The 16813-nt window shown below is 41.8% G+C and overlaps 1 protein-coding gene and 1 long non-coding RNA gene across 2 annotated transcripts in view; one reads left to right on the forward strand and one right to left on the reverse strand.

The window, feature by feature from the left end:
- The window catches only part of LOC117271662 (uncharacterized), a 17256-nt gene continuing 443 nt past the window's right edge, over nt 1-16813 (reverse strand). The window contains exons 2-3 of the long non-coding RNA XR_004502902.2: nt 2646-2808; nt 1-1109 (exon numbers count right to left, since the gene is read on the reverse strand). This is a non-coding gene — a long non-coding RNA (uncharacterized LOC117271662). The remainder of the gene's footprint in view (nt 1110-2645; nt 2809-16813) is intronic.
- The window catches only part of onecut3b (one cut homeobox 3b), a 23574-nt gene continuing 17241 nt past the window's right edge, over nt 10481-16813 (forward strand). Inside the window, exon 1 of the mRNA XM_033649983.2 lies at nt 10481-11566. Coding sequence (XP_033505874.2) covers nt 10489-11566 — 1078 coding nt within the window. The 5' untranslated portion in view covers nt 10481-10488. The remainder of the gene's footprint in view (nt 11567-16813) is intronic.

Here is a 16813-nt window from a genome sequence, read left to right on the forward strand (position 1 = left end):
CAAAACATGATGTTTTCCTCACCATAAAAAGTGTAACTAAGGTTTTTGTACCCAAACCTAATTCTACTGTTTAAAATCAGTTACATTTCCAGCCGTATTTGTGTCGACAAAACCAGATATTTTAACAAGACGTTGCAAAACCTTCTTTTTTTTCTTTCTTTTTTTTTTTGTATTTATTTTTTGACAAGACATCAGGACATTTCCAGCTGCGTTTGTGGCAACAAAGATGTGTATTTTTAGAGAGACATGGGGACATGTTTGTGTTGACAAAGCTGGGTATTTTTAATAAAAGATCAGGACATTTCCAGCCGTGAATGTGGTATCAAACTAGGTATTCTAAGCCAAAACAAGATCTTTTCTTAACCCTAACCAAGTGTTTTTTATGCCTAAAGCCAATCACACGTTAACCACGAGACAGCTGCCAAGCCAAACAACGGAGCACTGTTCAATACCAGTGACATTTCCAGATGTGTTTGTGGAGAGTTTCAACATATCCGTTACATATGAAATATAAAGATTAAACATAAGAAGAGTACAAACTTAACATATTCCTGGTTTGAAGAAACATACAGTGAGCTGGTGTTGGGTGGATGATAGGGAAATCCCTCGATCTCTTTGGCCTGGCCACATCCCAGCCCTCCTCTCCTCTCCCTCCTGATGATCTATGCTTCCCAGGCCCATCACTTGTCAATATCTCTACATTAATTTGAGAGACTGCGTGGCAGTGGAGACAGTGGGGGTGGGGGAGGGGCTCTCTGCAGGTAGAGGGAGGCATGGTGGGGGAGCGGTGGCACACAAGAGACAAGGACACAAGAAGGAGAGAGCCGGGCGGAGGAGGAGAAACGAGAGGAAAATGAGGAAATGGAAGCGGGATGAAGGATGGGAGAGGCGAGCGTGGGTGAGAGAGAGAGAGAGGGGTCAGGACAAAGAGGCTGTGTTTTGCCCATTAACCATTCTTATACATGGCTTCCCTCAAATATCAAAAGCCCTCTCCATTTGTCCGAATGAGCCCTGAAGTCAGCAGGATTCGTAATGATAATGGTTGTTTGAGAGCTGAGCCCCAATGCGAGGAGAATCCATCATTCTCCGCCATCAAACCTCCAAAGGCTCTGCAAAGAGAAAGCAGAGCACAACGTTGATTCACGAGAGGAAAAGGGCCATGCATATCCCGCACTACACCTGCGCCGAATCTTGACTCCACTGTGGGTGCTTGAACCCCACCTGCTGTCATAAAAGACTTCCGGTATATGGAAGCTGACAATAAAAATGATGGCTTGTTCAATAATCACCCTCTCCTCTATTACTCTGACATCCGTCCTTTGGGCTGTGTGGTATTTTCGAGGACCAAAGTGACCCTTCACCTCTCACCCCTCCACTCTGACCCCACCCTGCACAGTCCAGATTACACCAGGGAGCGACAAACCTTGTAACAACATGACGTCTTTCCTGGTGACACACACACACACAAAGACACCTGCACAGAAATACACGCACACGGAGTCATCTTCCTGTTTCATGTGAGATTCACGTGAGTCCTGATTAGCTCTTTGTTTGTTGTATTTGTTCAAGAATTTTCTCCCGGTTTTCATTTTTCAGACTCTGTAATGGCTGTCCGAGGCCCGAGGACTGGGTGGTTAATAGCCATGTTTGTCATCATCTGATTATGTTCACAAGATCTTACATCATCTTCCTGTTTAAGGCTCTGAACACATTCCCTGTCAAGTTCTTGGATGCGACACATTTGTCTCTTCGCAGCCCAGAATTTGCAAAAAGAAGTACCTTTGCTTCTTTTCTGCTTCTGTTTGCATTCAAATTCGTCACCTGTTTCTAATAGACTCAGAACATTTAAAAAGGCTTGGGGGTGAGTATCGAGTGAGACTTGCTTCAGTGAATATTTCTGCCTAGAGGAATTCTTTGAAGTAATGGTCTGCTAAGTAACTTCACTGCATTGAGCTCAATAGTTCCTCCACACTACTTACAGAAATGATTTTTCTTTTGCATGCGGCCATAGTTGAAAAATCGTCCGTGTCATGCTTATTTGAAAGTGAAAAATATTTGCAACATTCAGGAAAGGCGCAGGCGTGTGTGAGTGTGTGTGCAGCCGGAAGGATTTCCAGATTTTCCAGCTCTCCTGCAATCTAATGGGTTATTTGTCATCTGCAGAGTAAAGGATTTTTAAAAGTCAAGCCAGGACCGACTCCCTCCCTATCCCTTCTCTCACCCTCTCACCCTCCCTCTCTTTCCCACTACCCCCCTGACACTCGCAATGGGAGATCGATAGGTTATTGATCAACTCTCTCTATCGCCAACCCACCAGACTAATCACCTTAACACCAGCCCAACTCTCTCCCTTCCTTTCTCTCCTCCTCCTCCTCTTCTTCTTCTTCTTCTTCCCTGTTGCTCTCTGTTTATGTCCCTCGCTCTGTTGCTCTGTGTCACACTCATTTTGCAAAGTAAACGTCGCTTCTTTCCGCAGTTGGAGTTTGAAGCCAGCTTGATAAGTGTTTCCTCCTCTGAAGTAAACACACACAACGTTTAAATCCTCCCAATATTAAACGCTCCTCCTTGTATCTCCTTTCCCACTTGCCAATAATTGGCAAACAGAATCTATGTGGCTATGCGTTAGATAAAACAAGAAAATTTACCATTGTGGCAAGTGCTCTTCATCCATCTCTCATTTCTCTCGCTCCTCCTCTCCTCCGCGCCTCTGCTCTCTGCCTCCATCTCTCTCTGTCTGTCTTTGTTCGAGGGCAAAATCGATGCAGTGTATGAAACCAGCATATTTCTCTGCCTCCTGCTGTAAGAGACCTGAGGGGAGCAGACATGGAGAAGGTGGTTTGGTAAATCTGTACAGTTCTACTTGGTCTTTGAATGTCTTTTATTATTACAGTGAGGTTTTTAAGCACTGGAACAAAAATCTCATATATTTAAATGGAGAAGTTGAACTGACAGAAGTGTGTTTTCATAGAGATTGATTTGTCTTGAGTTGCAGTTTTCACATCACGATCAACTGTGACCTTCCCGGGTACAGACCATGCTCACTGTGGCTAGTAAAGACAATACAGTTAATGTGACTTTGCAGACACTGCTCTCCCAAGTCAATGTTATTTACACACCCCAATTCACTCATTTGTCTCATAGAGCTTTACAATCCGTACAACATAAGACACTCCTCTGACTGGATTCAGAAAAAATCTTCACACACAAACACACAAAAACAACCCTTGGAAATCCTGGATGGATCACTGAACAGGCCTACAGGGCATAGGCCCAGGGGCCCAAACTGTCAGGGCCCCCTGGCCTTCACCTGCAAAATGTAGACCAGAAAGGGGCTCAAAAGACAGAACAGAACAAACAATTCAAAAGCAACCAAGCAAATAAAAATAAAAGACACAAAGAGATGCAAAAGTACTGCAAAGAGACTAAATATAACCACAAAAAAAAGGGAAAAAGGCCACAAAGAGATGCAACATGACAACGAAGACACACAAAACAACAGACCCCCCCCCCCCACCAAAAGGGACACAAAATGACTACAAAAAGATACAAAACAACCAAAACAGATATAGGAGAACCACAAAGAGACACAAAATGACCAAAGAGAGAGACAAGAAACGCCCACAAAGAGAAAAGGACCACAAAGAGCTATAAAAACAACAACAAAAAAGAAACAGAATTACCTTAAAGAGACACTGAACAACACAAAAAGACACAAAATGATCACAAATAGACACAAAATGACTGCGAAGACATACAAAACAACAAACAAAGACACAAAATTACCCAAAACGAGACACAAAATGACTACAAAGAGATACAAAACAACCAAAACGGGTGTAGAAATACAACAGACACAAAATGACCAAAGAAAGCCACAAAATTATTGCAAAGAGACACAACAAACAAACAAACAATCCCAAAGCAACCAAACAAAAAAACACACACAAAGAGACCCATGACCACAAAGGGACACATTATGACCACAAATAGAAACAAAACAACCAAGAAAAGACACAGAATTACCCCACAGAGACACAAAACAATGAAAAATGACACAGAGTGACCACAAAGAGACATAAAGCATCCAAAAAAGAAATACAATTACCTTGAAGAGACACAAAACAACAAAAAGACACACAATTACCCAAGAGACAAAAATTACTACAAAGAGATTCAAAACAACAACAAAAAAAGGACACACAAATGGACACAAAATGAAAGCAAAGAGACAAAAAATGACCACAAGGAGACATAAAACAATTTAAAAAAGACACAAAGTGACCACAAAAAAGAAATTTAACTACCTCAAAGAGACACGAGACAACAAAAAAGACACAAAATTACCCTAAAGTGATAAAAATTACTACAAAGAGATGCAAAACAAAAAAATTTGAAACAAAGTGACCACAAATAGACAGAAAATGTCCACAAGGAGACATAAAACAACAAAAAAGACGATGAATTACCTCAAGGAAATACAAAAAAAGACCATAAAGAGACAAAGCAATTAAAAAAGATGCAAAATTACCTCAAAGAGACAAGAAACAGTAAAAAAGAGCCACAAGGACCACAAGGAGACACAAAACATCAGAACAAAAGACACAAAATGACCAAAGAAATATACAAAACTACTGCAAAGAGACACAAAATGACCACAAGGAGACATGAAACAACAACAAAAAAGACACTGAATTACCTCAAAGAGACACAAAACAATGATAAAAAACACAAACTGACCATAAAGAGACATAAAGCACCCAAAACACACACAAAATGACGTCAAAGAGAAAAGAAACAACCAAGAAAAGACAATGAGTTACCTAAAAGAGACACAAAACAAAGATAAAAAAAAAGACCATAAAGTGACATAAAGCAATTAAAAAAGATGCAAAATTACCTCAAAGAGACAAAAATAAATAAATAAAATTACCTCAGAGACAAAAATGGCAAAAAAAGACACAAAATGACCACAAGGAGACACAAAACTACAACTTGGTGCATAACAACAACAAAGAAATGCATAACAAAAAAAGAGGCATCGTCACAAAGTCGCTGTGTGTCATGTTCCTATGAGGTGGGGGGGCCTTTTGCGTATCTGTGCCCAGGGGCCCATTGTCTCATTATCCGCCCATGTTAGAAACAGATGTGAAGAAACATTTGTCTTCTTAAATTTCCCTGTTAAACAATTCAACAGTTCAACAAGACTTTAGAGTCTGTTGAAGAACTCCAGAGAGGTTGGGACTGTTTTTGTTTTCGGAGCCGCTTTCGATCCGGGGCAAACAAACGATGTCCAATTCGTCCCTTTTGGGTACACGTAGGCAGCAAGAGGTCCTCCGCTGGTCCTGCTCACTAATAATCTGTTGCTTTGCCTCTGTATGCTGAAGATAAGAGTTTCCCCCGTTTATAAGCCTCAAACTGCGCTGAGTGATGTGATGAAAGCAGTTAATCCCCGCAGGAGAAGCCAGGCAACCTTTGACCTCTGGATATAAATGGTTGAAGATGATGTTGCTCTCAGTATCAAGTGGTTGAAATGACAAGTGTGGGAAACAATCCTGGAATTTATGATCTCTTCATATCACGACCTACTTTCAAGATTTAATTGCTGAAGATAAAAAGATATTTCAAACGTTTTAATTTTAAAAACACACATACTGTATATTCTCACAGCTTTGCAGCCGACTGCAGAAACACTACGGCTGTGCAATACTTACACAAACACCAAGCACACACACACTCACAGACACACACACACCTCACAGGAGAATTGATTGACTATTCTGTCTCAATACATCTCTCCTTCTGTTACTTAGCAACCGGTGCCTGAGAGGATATGGATGCTGGAGAAGTTGTACTCCTGAGCATTTTCACTTGATAAAGAGATATGATTAATGAAAATGTCACCGTCACTGTGAGGAGGGATGACGGGAAGAAATGACGCAGACGTAAAAGAGGGAACGTGGTGTTTTGGATCTTGTTGTTTTCTTACTGTAACGTGTGTCTTAAGTCTCGAGTTAGGTTAGTCCTCAGCTGAAGGAGAGTGAGGATCAATGTGCAGAATATCCTAATTTGATGTTTCAGTGTTGTGCCTGTTGAAGGAGCCGATTAGGTTGTTATGTTTGTATGATTCTTTAGTTGTAAATGCAGCAGAACATGTAAAAAAAAAATGCTTTTGTCTCGATAAAAACTGAAAAAAAAAAAATCCCTAATTTAACAGTTGTTGCTTTAAATAGAAACAATATCTTACATGTATTTTTACTTTTTAATACAGATATTCTTGAGATGTAATTATGTTGATTTTATTTCCTTCACAGTGTTTAATTCCCTGTTTGCTCTGACTCATTAGACTTTAACAAGGAATATATATTGGTTATAGGGTGTCATCTGGAACAGCTAATAATAGACAGACTGTATTTTCTGACTTTGTAGACACACACTCTTCACTATGCCTGCAACAGAGACAGAGTGGAGGACATGTCGTGTACGGCAAAGCAAACGTTCAATACAACACTGAGGTGCTGCTTTATAAATATAAATGTATCTCATGTGTGAGGTTTTACACAAAACACTAGATTTAATAGCTTCTTTTAAAGGATGCACTCGCTGCAGTAAAAGACTTTTAATAGGTTGGATTAACTCTTGGAATCAGAAGAAGGTTATTAGGAATTTGTCTTGATGTTTGGTGTAGATTATAAATACAAAATAAACACAAGTAGAGGAAATAAAAATAAGACAAAGTGTCTTGTGTTTTGTAATGACTCTAAATGTAATGCATTTAAACACATTACTTCCCCAAATACATAAACGTAATCTCACACTGACTGTGTTGATATTTAAAAGGTTTTGATACAATAAATAATTAAAATAAAAAATAAAAAATACAAAAAGTATTTTTTTAATTAATATTTTTCTAATTACTGCACTGTTGCTCACAAAGCTACATTCAGTCAGTTTGTAGAAAATATCTGTGCAGCTCCAGGATTTATCTCACACTGTAAATTTCTTAATATTTCCTTTGAACTTCCTCTTGCAGCCAGCAATGTATCTTATATTTTGTTTTTTAGTTTTGCATTTAAATATCTCCTTTAATGTGTCTCATCTCACAGAAAGAAGAACTCAGTATCTTTAGTTATTCTTTTTGTAAAACGTGCAATCAATGCCACATGTTACAGGCTTTGTGATGTTGGCTACAGGCAGCAGATAAGCATATGAGACGCTGCTGTACTTGCACATAAACAAGCTGCATGTGGTGCACTTCAGCACATTTTGAGGACAGAGAGGAAACATCTAAAATATTTAGATGATGTTAGATCATTTTTTGTCAGGGTTTTTTGGCCTCTGTAAAATGAAGAGGTGGTGAATTTGGCTGACAGGGTGACGATGGATTATTTGAGATATTGAAGGAATCACACACATCTGAATATATAGTATATATAATAGTATACAGTAATATATAATAGTGGATATACACACAAAAACTGTCCTCTCATTCTGCAGAGATTTAATTTAAATCTAAGTAAATAAATAAATTAATAAATTATAAATGCACTGTTATGTTGCTGTAAACACTTGAATAAACATCTTACATATATTTTACATTTACACACGCGCCTATTGTCGTCGACGTGAGAAAACCATGATGTCACAAGTGCAGAAAAATGTGTTGAGCTCACTGCAAACCCAAAATAACACAATCATTATGTGCTGTGTTACTGTAACTGACCCTGACCACAATAAAACAATTATTCGATAAAATACAATAAATAAGAATATTTCATTTCCCTCCTCCTCATCGAAACAAGCTCTTTGCTGTGAAGCCCGTCACAGTCACGAGCTAAATTACAGGCCCACGCGGAGATCATCATTATCGGGAGGAGGAGGAAGCAGAAGTTTTTAATGGCCTTTTACTCAATAAGACAATAAAACAACAGCTGACATTTATTTTCTTCTTCTTCTTCTTCATATGTGCCAGTCACATGTGCTACAGGTCACCGCCGAGCCAAACGATCCCACACAAACGCCTCTGTGTTTATAAGGAAACAGCGCCGCGCGGGATTGAAGTGATCGATGATCAATATATCGACCGCGGCGATCAATTTCTGAACTTTAGCCGAAACAGCTTAGCCATGAAGCTTTATGATATCCGGGAATAACTGTGAGGATGGATGGATTTTTTTCCGGTTCAATTTAAAGCCGTACTTGGTTATAATTATTAATTTTGACCTCGTGCTCTTAAAAAAATACATTTATGATCAAAATCAGGTGAATAAAAGCAGAAAAAGTGAATTAATGTCTTTATATTTTAGGGTTATTTTGGTTTGAGGCCTGTGGCTCACACACAGCAAAATATGTGCTCAGAAAAGTGTGTGTGAGTGTGTGTGTGTACCTCTCTGGTCAGCTTTTTAATATCTTAACAAAATAACACACCATAAATATCAAACTACTGAAAATATATTTTCTATTAATGTTTATTTTAGGTTTAAAAAAACCCGCAAAAAATCATTTTTTCAGCTGAGTGCAGCATCCAAAGCAACGAGCATTTAATTAACTTGTTTAAACTATAACCTCATTCACAGCATTGATTATAAGTTGTAAAACATCCTTTTCTAAAAAAGCTCCATTTAGCTTTATTAAGGACTTTGTTTGAGCTTTGTCACAGGTGAATTAAAGGAAGAATCTGCCCCTCTGTCTGTGAATATTAAAGTTCTGTTAATGGTTAAAGAAGAAACTGAATAAAACGGATAGAAATTAATATAAATATCTTTATCTTATGATATTTAATTTCTCATTTGTCCTGTAAACTAAATTACTGATGGAATCACAGATGGAGAAGACAAAGAGAGTATTAACACGACAAAGTGGCACAACTGCCTCTCAGATTTCACACACACACACTCACACACACACGGACAGTCAGATAAAACGGGCAGCAGCAGCAGATCAGCCGCGGTTGAAGAAGCGGATGGTCCACGCATCAATCACCGGTGTAGCTCTGCTCCTGCAGCTGACCGAGTGTCCATTTATTTCCGTTAGTTAGTGAGCACAGAGATTAGACACCCACTGTCTGCAAAATAAATAAAAATAATAATAAATAATACACAATACTACATGAAATAAAAAAAAGATATAGGCTCATTATTATTATTAATAATAATAATAATAATATTAGTAGTAGTAGTGGTATCAGTATAATAGTTGTTGCTATTATTATTATTATTATTATTATTATTATTATTATTATTATTATTATTATTATTATTTATTATCAATAATAAAATAAAAAGCATTGTAAGAAAGCTCTTTACATTTCGTTACACTACATTTAAAAAAAAATCTAAATTATTGATTTAATATAAAATCACAGGTGACCCATCTGCCTCACAAGTCACAGTTAGGATATGTGTTATCTAATTATTTATTATTTATGTTAAGGTATAGGCCCCCCACTTTTATCATTTCTAGATAATTTAAAATTAACCTCTTGCTCTGTTACTTTCCTTTGTGATATTCCTATTTCAGTGTGTGATAGAACAAATATAATTAACACAGTATTATTAAGGATGGACAGAGCTGCTCTGAACTTCATCTCTGGACTTGGTGAACTTCGCCCAAACCCAACCAGCGGGCTCCTCTCTCATTGGTCTGCGGCGTTAGGATCCTAACTCACTTTGTGACCTCCTTCACCCCCTCCCCACCTACACCCACCCACCCCCCCTCACCGGCCTGCGCCACGTCATTAATCTCTGTCAATCAATACTTCGATCAGGTTTATCACTAAGCGCATAAATGCAAAACCATACAGTCCGTGGGAAAACAAAGTTTATCTGTAAGGAACTCCTGCGACCGGAAACTGATACTGACTGTGTTTTATACTCCACGTCAGGCCATCACCTGTCCGCTGATTGTCATGTGTGTGCAGGTACACGCGAGCTGCACGCGTGCGTTTAAACCTCAGATGCACTTTATGAAATATTTACAACTTCACGACACTAAATTGTTGGTATGATGATTTAAACTGTGACATATCCGCTGTGAGGCTTCGTGTTTGCACCGGACGCGTTTTCATCCCAGTGAGGAAGACTATTAAGAAAACTCTGCTCGTACCCGCCCCACATTTTAAATACACAGAGGCGCGCTCCCATCTCTCTGACACGCGGCACAGCCTGCTCTTAGTGGAAGCGCTGTTGGACCAGAGATGAGATATCGCCCTGGAGAGCTCTCGTCCACATGAACGCATAACGCGCTACGGCGCCGCGGAGACGCTCGGTTCTGTACCTTCCGGAACATCAGAACTTATCTGCACCACACTGGATTGATCGGAGACTTTTAATCAATGGATTGGCATTCAAACGGTTTGGTAATTTTATCGCTCCAGGAGGGTTAGGGGGCTACGAGAGAGCGCGCGTCCCTGAGTGAGCGTGAGAGACAGGAGCGAGAGACAGGGGGAGAGGGTGGGGAGGGTGGGACAGGGGAACATATATCCTTTCAGCTATGGAGCTCACCATGGAGAACCTTCACAGCGTCTCCTCGCACTCCCAGGCGGGAGACCTCATGAGCTCCCCGCACGCGCGGCCGTCGCCGTCCCCCAGCTCCGCTCCCCGGAATCTGGTCTCACACGCTCCCGGCGCGCGGTCAGGCATGGTGTCCGGCATGGCCTCGCTCCTGGAGAGCTCCGGTGGGGACTACCGGACAGACCCGTCGTTGGCCGGACACCTGCACCCGTCCATCAGCATGTGCGACACCGGGATGAGCCTTAGTAACACGTACACCACCCTGACCCCTCTGCAGCATCTACCTCCGATATCCACCGTCTCGGATAAGTTTCACCACCCGCACTCACACCACCACGCTGCCGCCCATCAGCGACTCTCCGCCGGGAACGTCAGCGGCAGCTTCACGCTGATGCGGGACGATCACCGGGGGCTCGCCTCCATGAGCAATCTGTACAGTCACTACCCCAAAGAGATGTCCGTGTCCGGCATGGGTCACGGCTCGCTCTCCCCTCTGTCCAGCGGGCTGGGTTCTTTGCACAACTCCCAGCAGCCGCTGTCAGCCTACGGTCCGAACGCGCACCTCTCCACCGACGCCAAGATGCTCTCTCCGGTGTCAGGCTTTGAGTCCCACGCCTCCATGCTGTCCCGAAGTGACCAAGAGCACCTAGCCAGGAGTTTAGGAGGCCACGGCCACGGCATGATCTCAAACCTCAACGGCATGCACCACCACCCGCACAGTCACCTGCACTCCCAGGCGAACGGCGCGGTCATGCTGGGGGACCGGGAGCGGCACGGCCATGGAGCCGGGCAGGGAGTAGCAGGGTCGGGGATGCAGGCGGAGGAAATCAACACAAAAGAAGTGGCTCAGCGGATAACGGCAGAGCTAAAGCGGTACTCCATCCCGCAGGCCATATTCGCCCAGAGGATCTTGAGCCGGTCGCAGGGAACCCTCTCAGACCTGCTACGGAACCCCAAACCCTGGAGTAAGCTCAAGTCAGGCCGAGAGACCTTCAGGAGGATGTGGAAGTGGCTGCAGGAACCAGAGTTTCAGCGGATGTCTGCTCTCCGGCTGGCCGGTAAGATCCTGTCCTTACACTGTTAATATCTCACATTAAAAGTGATCAATCTGAAGTAACAGCCGGTCACCTTCCACCGATATTCCCCAAAATATTATCAGGCACACTAAACTTGCGCGGGGTGACAGATTCAGCACCACGGAGAGCTCAAAACAAAGCGCGGCTTCACCAGTCAAATATCTTTATTCCCTAAAACCTGAAACAAATATAAATTATTTATAGCAACAGAAATATGTAACTGTAGTGCATTTAGAGCTCTGCGAAACAAAGATGTTAGTGATTGTTTTGGGGCGTGTACGTGCGTTTACGCGCGCTGTTGCAGACTAAATTTGCAGGTCTATATTTTTGATCGGCACATAGCAAATCGTCATTGATTCACAATAAACCTCGAAATGGTTTCCCTCCCCCCCGACGCCTTTTTTCTCCCCCTCTCCCTCTCTCCGTGTCCGACTATAAACACACAGCGGTGGTGGGGTTACTGGGCCAACTAGTTGCGCGGGAGAAGCGGGGTGACCCCAGGCTGCCTGATCAATACGCCAGTTCCCACTCTCCCTTTTAAATGTGGCACACGGATCAATACTCGTATCGGAGCTGAAAGACGCAATAACCGCACGGTCTCTCCGGCTTTGCATTTAGTGGGCTACAGTGTAGTAAAGGCTCTAAATTTAGAGCACGAGGCAGGTGTGATGCAGGACAGACGCTTCTCTCGAGCAAAATGTCAGCGTGAATTTCACTGGATTTAAAAAACTGTAAAACACTGATCATAATAAACCCTCACACAGGACATAACTCATATAAATACAGATATAAAAAACCTTTAAAAACATGGCTTCTACTATTAAACTCTGCCTCCAACCCGGCCCACAGTGTATATGACCCCCAGATCCATTTCAAGGCAACAATAAGCTTAAACTGTGGAGATGAAATATTGATTGCAACTGGGATGGGGATTGCTAACAGGGACCAGTAGCCTATAGATAGAGCATATGGAGCATATAGAGTTTGTGATAGTGTAAAAGACAAAGGGTGATAAACATTAATGGGAATTCTGCTCTGCTTTAACTGTAAATAGCTGCATGTGAAGTTATGTGAAGATATTCAGTATCCATATTACAGTGAAATGCATCAGAGCTTTGATACTTCTTTGCAGGTGGATATTGCAATCTGCCACAGTAGATTTATCAGAATCACCACAGTGTTTTTAGACAAGATTTAACACTAGATCAAGTGCCAATAAAAAGCACACTTTCTGCTCTGTTGAATCAGATGGGTTTAAATGAGTTTTCTGACACTGATCAACTGAAGGGATAATTAGAGATATAGGTGTAGATTTCAGGAGGGCTTGCACAGGACATGCCCCTCCTCAATATTTAGAACATGTGCATTTGTTCCCGGACTTAAAAACATTACGAGGACTTTTGTTTTTGACAAAATTAAGACACTGACATGCAGCCTCACCCCCACTATTGAGTGCCAATAAAAAGTATCCACTCTGCCTAGTAGTTTTTATTGAATCAGTTCAATCAGAGAGGATTTAATCTGTTTGTTTTTTTTGACATTGAACAACAGAATAGATAGATGACACACAGGTATACAGGCATAAATTTCGGGTGGGGGTGGTGGGGAGAAGGGGACATGCCCCCTTCAGTATTTACGACATGGGCATTTGTCCCCTACATGTAATTAAAAACATGAAAGTGGCTTTTTGACAGAAGAAAAGCATCAAACTGGTGCATAAATATTCCCCATAACGCAGGAAATTAAAGTGTTAGAAGCTCAAATTCTTTCAATGGAAGACCACCCCCCAAAGTTGAACGCAGCCTACGCCCTTGTGACAACAACATTTAGCAGAACCACTAGTGTATCTATACATATAGTGCCTATAAATCAGTTGCAACAGAGGAGTTTTCGTGTGTTTCTTACACTGATCAACAGAAGACACAAACGGATACACAAGCGTGTCTCTCTAAGGGGGTGCGGGGGACACGTCTAACTCAATATTTGTGCATTTGTCCCCTGCACTTAAAACCAGGACAACAACAGACGACTTTTGTTTCCACAAAATTGAAAGACATGAACATGCAGAAAAGGCACAAAGTGGTGCGTAAAAATTTCACCTGACGAAACCTACACCCTTGACACATACGTACATACATGAGAGTAGATTTCAGGGTCCTGTCCCCCACAATGAAAAACATTGCAGAGGACTTTTGTCTTGACAACATTAGACACATTAGAGACATTTAGATGCAGAAAAGGCAAACCTTGGTGCATGAAATTAGAATGTAGGAAATTAAATTTTCTGATGGAGATCAATCCCCATGTGGAAACAAAACCCTATGCCATAAAGTAGATGTATCGACAGATAGACAGACGGATACATAGGTATACATTTAGCGGGGGATGCAGGGGACACATTCTCCTCAATATTTGTGCATTTGTCCCCACCATTAAAAACATGAAAGTAACAGAGTACTTCTGTTTCAACAACATTAAAGACATTTACAGGCAGAAAGGCACAAAGTGGTGCATAGATAGACAGATAGATGCAGATTTCGGAGGTTAGGGGAGGGAAGAGGGGACAGTACTTACAACAAGGGCCTTTGTCCTTCACAATTAAAAACATGAAAGTAACAGAGGACTTTTATTTTGACAAAATTAAAGGTATTAACCTGCAGAAGAGGCACAAATTGGTGCCACAGGAATGCAGGTAATTAGCTGAAGTGTTTAACGCTCCAGAAAATTTCTAGAGACAAAATCTACACCCATAGATAGATGGATAGATGGATGTGTAGATAGGTTCGTAGCTAGGTGTAGATGTTTGGGGTGGGGGATGACGCAGGGAACATGTCCCCCTCAATACTTACAACATGGGCCTTTGTCCCTCAGCTAGAAACTTGAAAAGAAGCAGAGGACAAAATTAAAAACCTGCAGAAAAGGCAAAACTTGGTGCAAGAAATCACAAGAATGCAGGAAATTAGCTGAAGTGTTTGACGCTCCAGAAAATTTGGAGCCCCCCCGCCCTTTAATATGTGCCCACCTCCCCAATATGGAAACAAAATCTGTGCCCTTGGATAGACAGATAGCTGTAGATATGAGGGATAGGGGGGATGCAGGGGACATGTTCCCCTCAATAAATAGAACATGTCCTCCACAGCTAAAGACATGAACGTAGCAGAGAACAAAATTTGACTCAACTAAAGATGTTTACAGACAGAAAAGGCAAAAACTGGTGTATTAGATAGATAGATAGATAGATAGATAGATAGATAGATAGATAGATGAGGATTAGTAGCTGAGGCTGTGAGTGTCATTAATAGTGTAGCTCTGTCCTTTCAGTGTTTGCCTGGCTTTGCACATAGGAGATCAATAAGGTCGTTTCCCCTTCCCAACCCCCTTCTCTCCCACTCCCTGGTGCTCTCCCTCTCTGTTTTTCTTTCTCTCTCTCTCCGTCTCTCCCTCTCTGCAGCACATGACAATAATATCGCTAATCTTTCACTGGTTAACCTGGCAACAGGCAGGCAGGTTGTTTGGCTTCAGGAGATCAGCGCCACAGAACAAAAACAAAACAAAACACAAAAATCATTGACTGGACTCTGGAGGACGAGGATGAATGAGAGCTGTTTCATAAAGTCAAACAATGCACACAGCCATTTTCCACTCTCCCCTGCCTGCCGCTCTTACCAGACCCATCTTTTAATGTCCATCAAACGTGCTTGTGGCATGAAAGATTAATACCAGTCTGCTGTTTCTTATTTTCTTTCTGAAGAACCCAAATGGAGCAAATTGGGATGTGCAAAACTTCATTCGGCGCGGCCTAAGTGCAAAAGCGAGAAAAGCAAAAACTGACATGTGGTAAAAGAGCCGGGAGATGCCATTGATTGAGTGAGGGCAGGCAGGTTTGGGCTTTGTGTGAACAGCCAGATAGAGGCAGGGTAGTGAAAGGATCAATACCGACCTTAATAATTGATAAGTATAAGGGAGACGGAGGGGAGAGGAGAAGAAAGAGAGAGGCTGTGTTAGCGCTTGTAACAGCATCTTCTAGGTAAGCAAAGTCAAATCTGTGGTTAACAGCTGAGGACCACACGCCTAAACACCGCGGCAGAGGGTGTGTAAGTGGTTTTCAGGAACGCTGTTTACACCCAAAAACATCCTGTGAAATATCAACAGCGTCGATCTGACACCCGCAAGGATGGTGCAGACTTCCAGTGCTGAACAAACACACGTATGAAGCCATCATAATACAGAAGTGCAACATCTGTAGTGAGAGCAGGGCCTGTGTCTGAACACACACATGAAAAGACTGCAGCTTAAGAGCATCTTACAGTAGACAAAGAGCATCAGAGCGTCCAGTTGCCTATCGAGTCGTAGTAATGAGTGATTTCTGCTCATGTCAGCGAATCCTCAAAGCAATCCAAGGTTGTGATGTCATTTGATTTTAAAGGTTGCAATGCTTTATGGGGTTTGTAATGCGCCTTTATGGAGGCATGCAAGCACATTTCACCCAGCGTGCGTGCACGTGTGTGTGTGTGTGAGTGCTTCCACATGTGTGTGTGTGTGTGACTGGGTTATAGAGTGTGTCTGCACTATACATTGTTCAGGCTTATCTGACTCACTCTGAATCGGTATTGATTTCCTCTCCTCTGCTCTCTTCGGCTCTCTCCTTCCCTCCCTCCTTCCCTCCCTCATGCCTTCCTCCCCCCTTCTTTCTCTCCTGGCTGTGTACCAGCATCAGCAAAGCAGATCCTTTGCCTTCCACCCTTATTTCATTTCTGCTCTCTGGTCATCTCTCTCTGTAACAGACAGACTAATTCTGGCACATTGCAGTGAAATATTTTGACACTCGGTATGAGTGAGAGTGAGTGTGTCCAGAAAATATGACAGCAGAGAAGTCTGTAGATGACTTATTGCAGATTGTAAAACAAACACAAGCCAAATATTTAATAATGACATACAACTGATGAAATTAGATATTTGCAGAAGTTCTAGTCAATCATATCTTATTGTTTTAACTTCTCAAATGATGCAGGGCTGCAACATTTACTTGAAACATGAATGTCTGCACTGAGGCCAAGACGTAGAAATATGAAAACCCTCAACTTTGCCCATTTTTTGAGTATAAATTGCTTTAATTCACCTGCAAAATGACCATATCCACTACTCACTGCATAGTCGAATTTCCTCATGCCAGATATTTTAATTGACCTTTTATGACATACAACTGATAGGATTAGATATTGTGGCAGT

The sequence above is a fragment of the Epinephelus lanceolatus genome, chromosome 12 (assembly GCF_041903045.1).
Source record: "Epinephelus lanceolatus isolate andai-2023 chromosome 12, ASM4190304v1, whole genome shotgun sequence".
Classification (NCBI taxonomy): Eukaryota; Metazoa; Chordata; class Actinopteri; order Perciformes; family Serranidae; genus Epinephelus; species Epinephelus lanceolatus.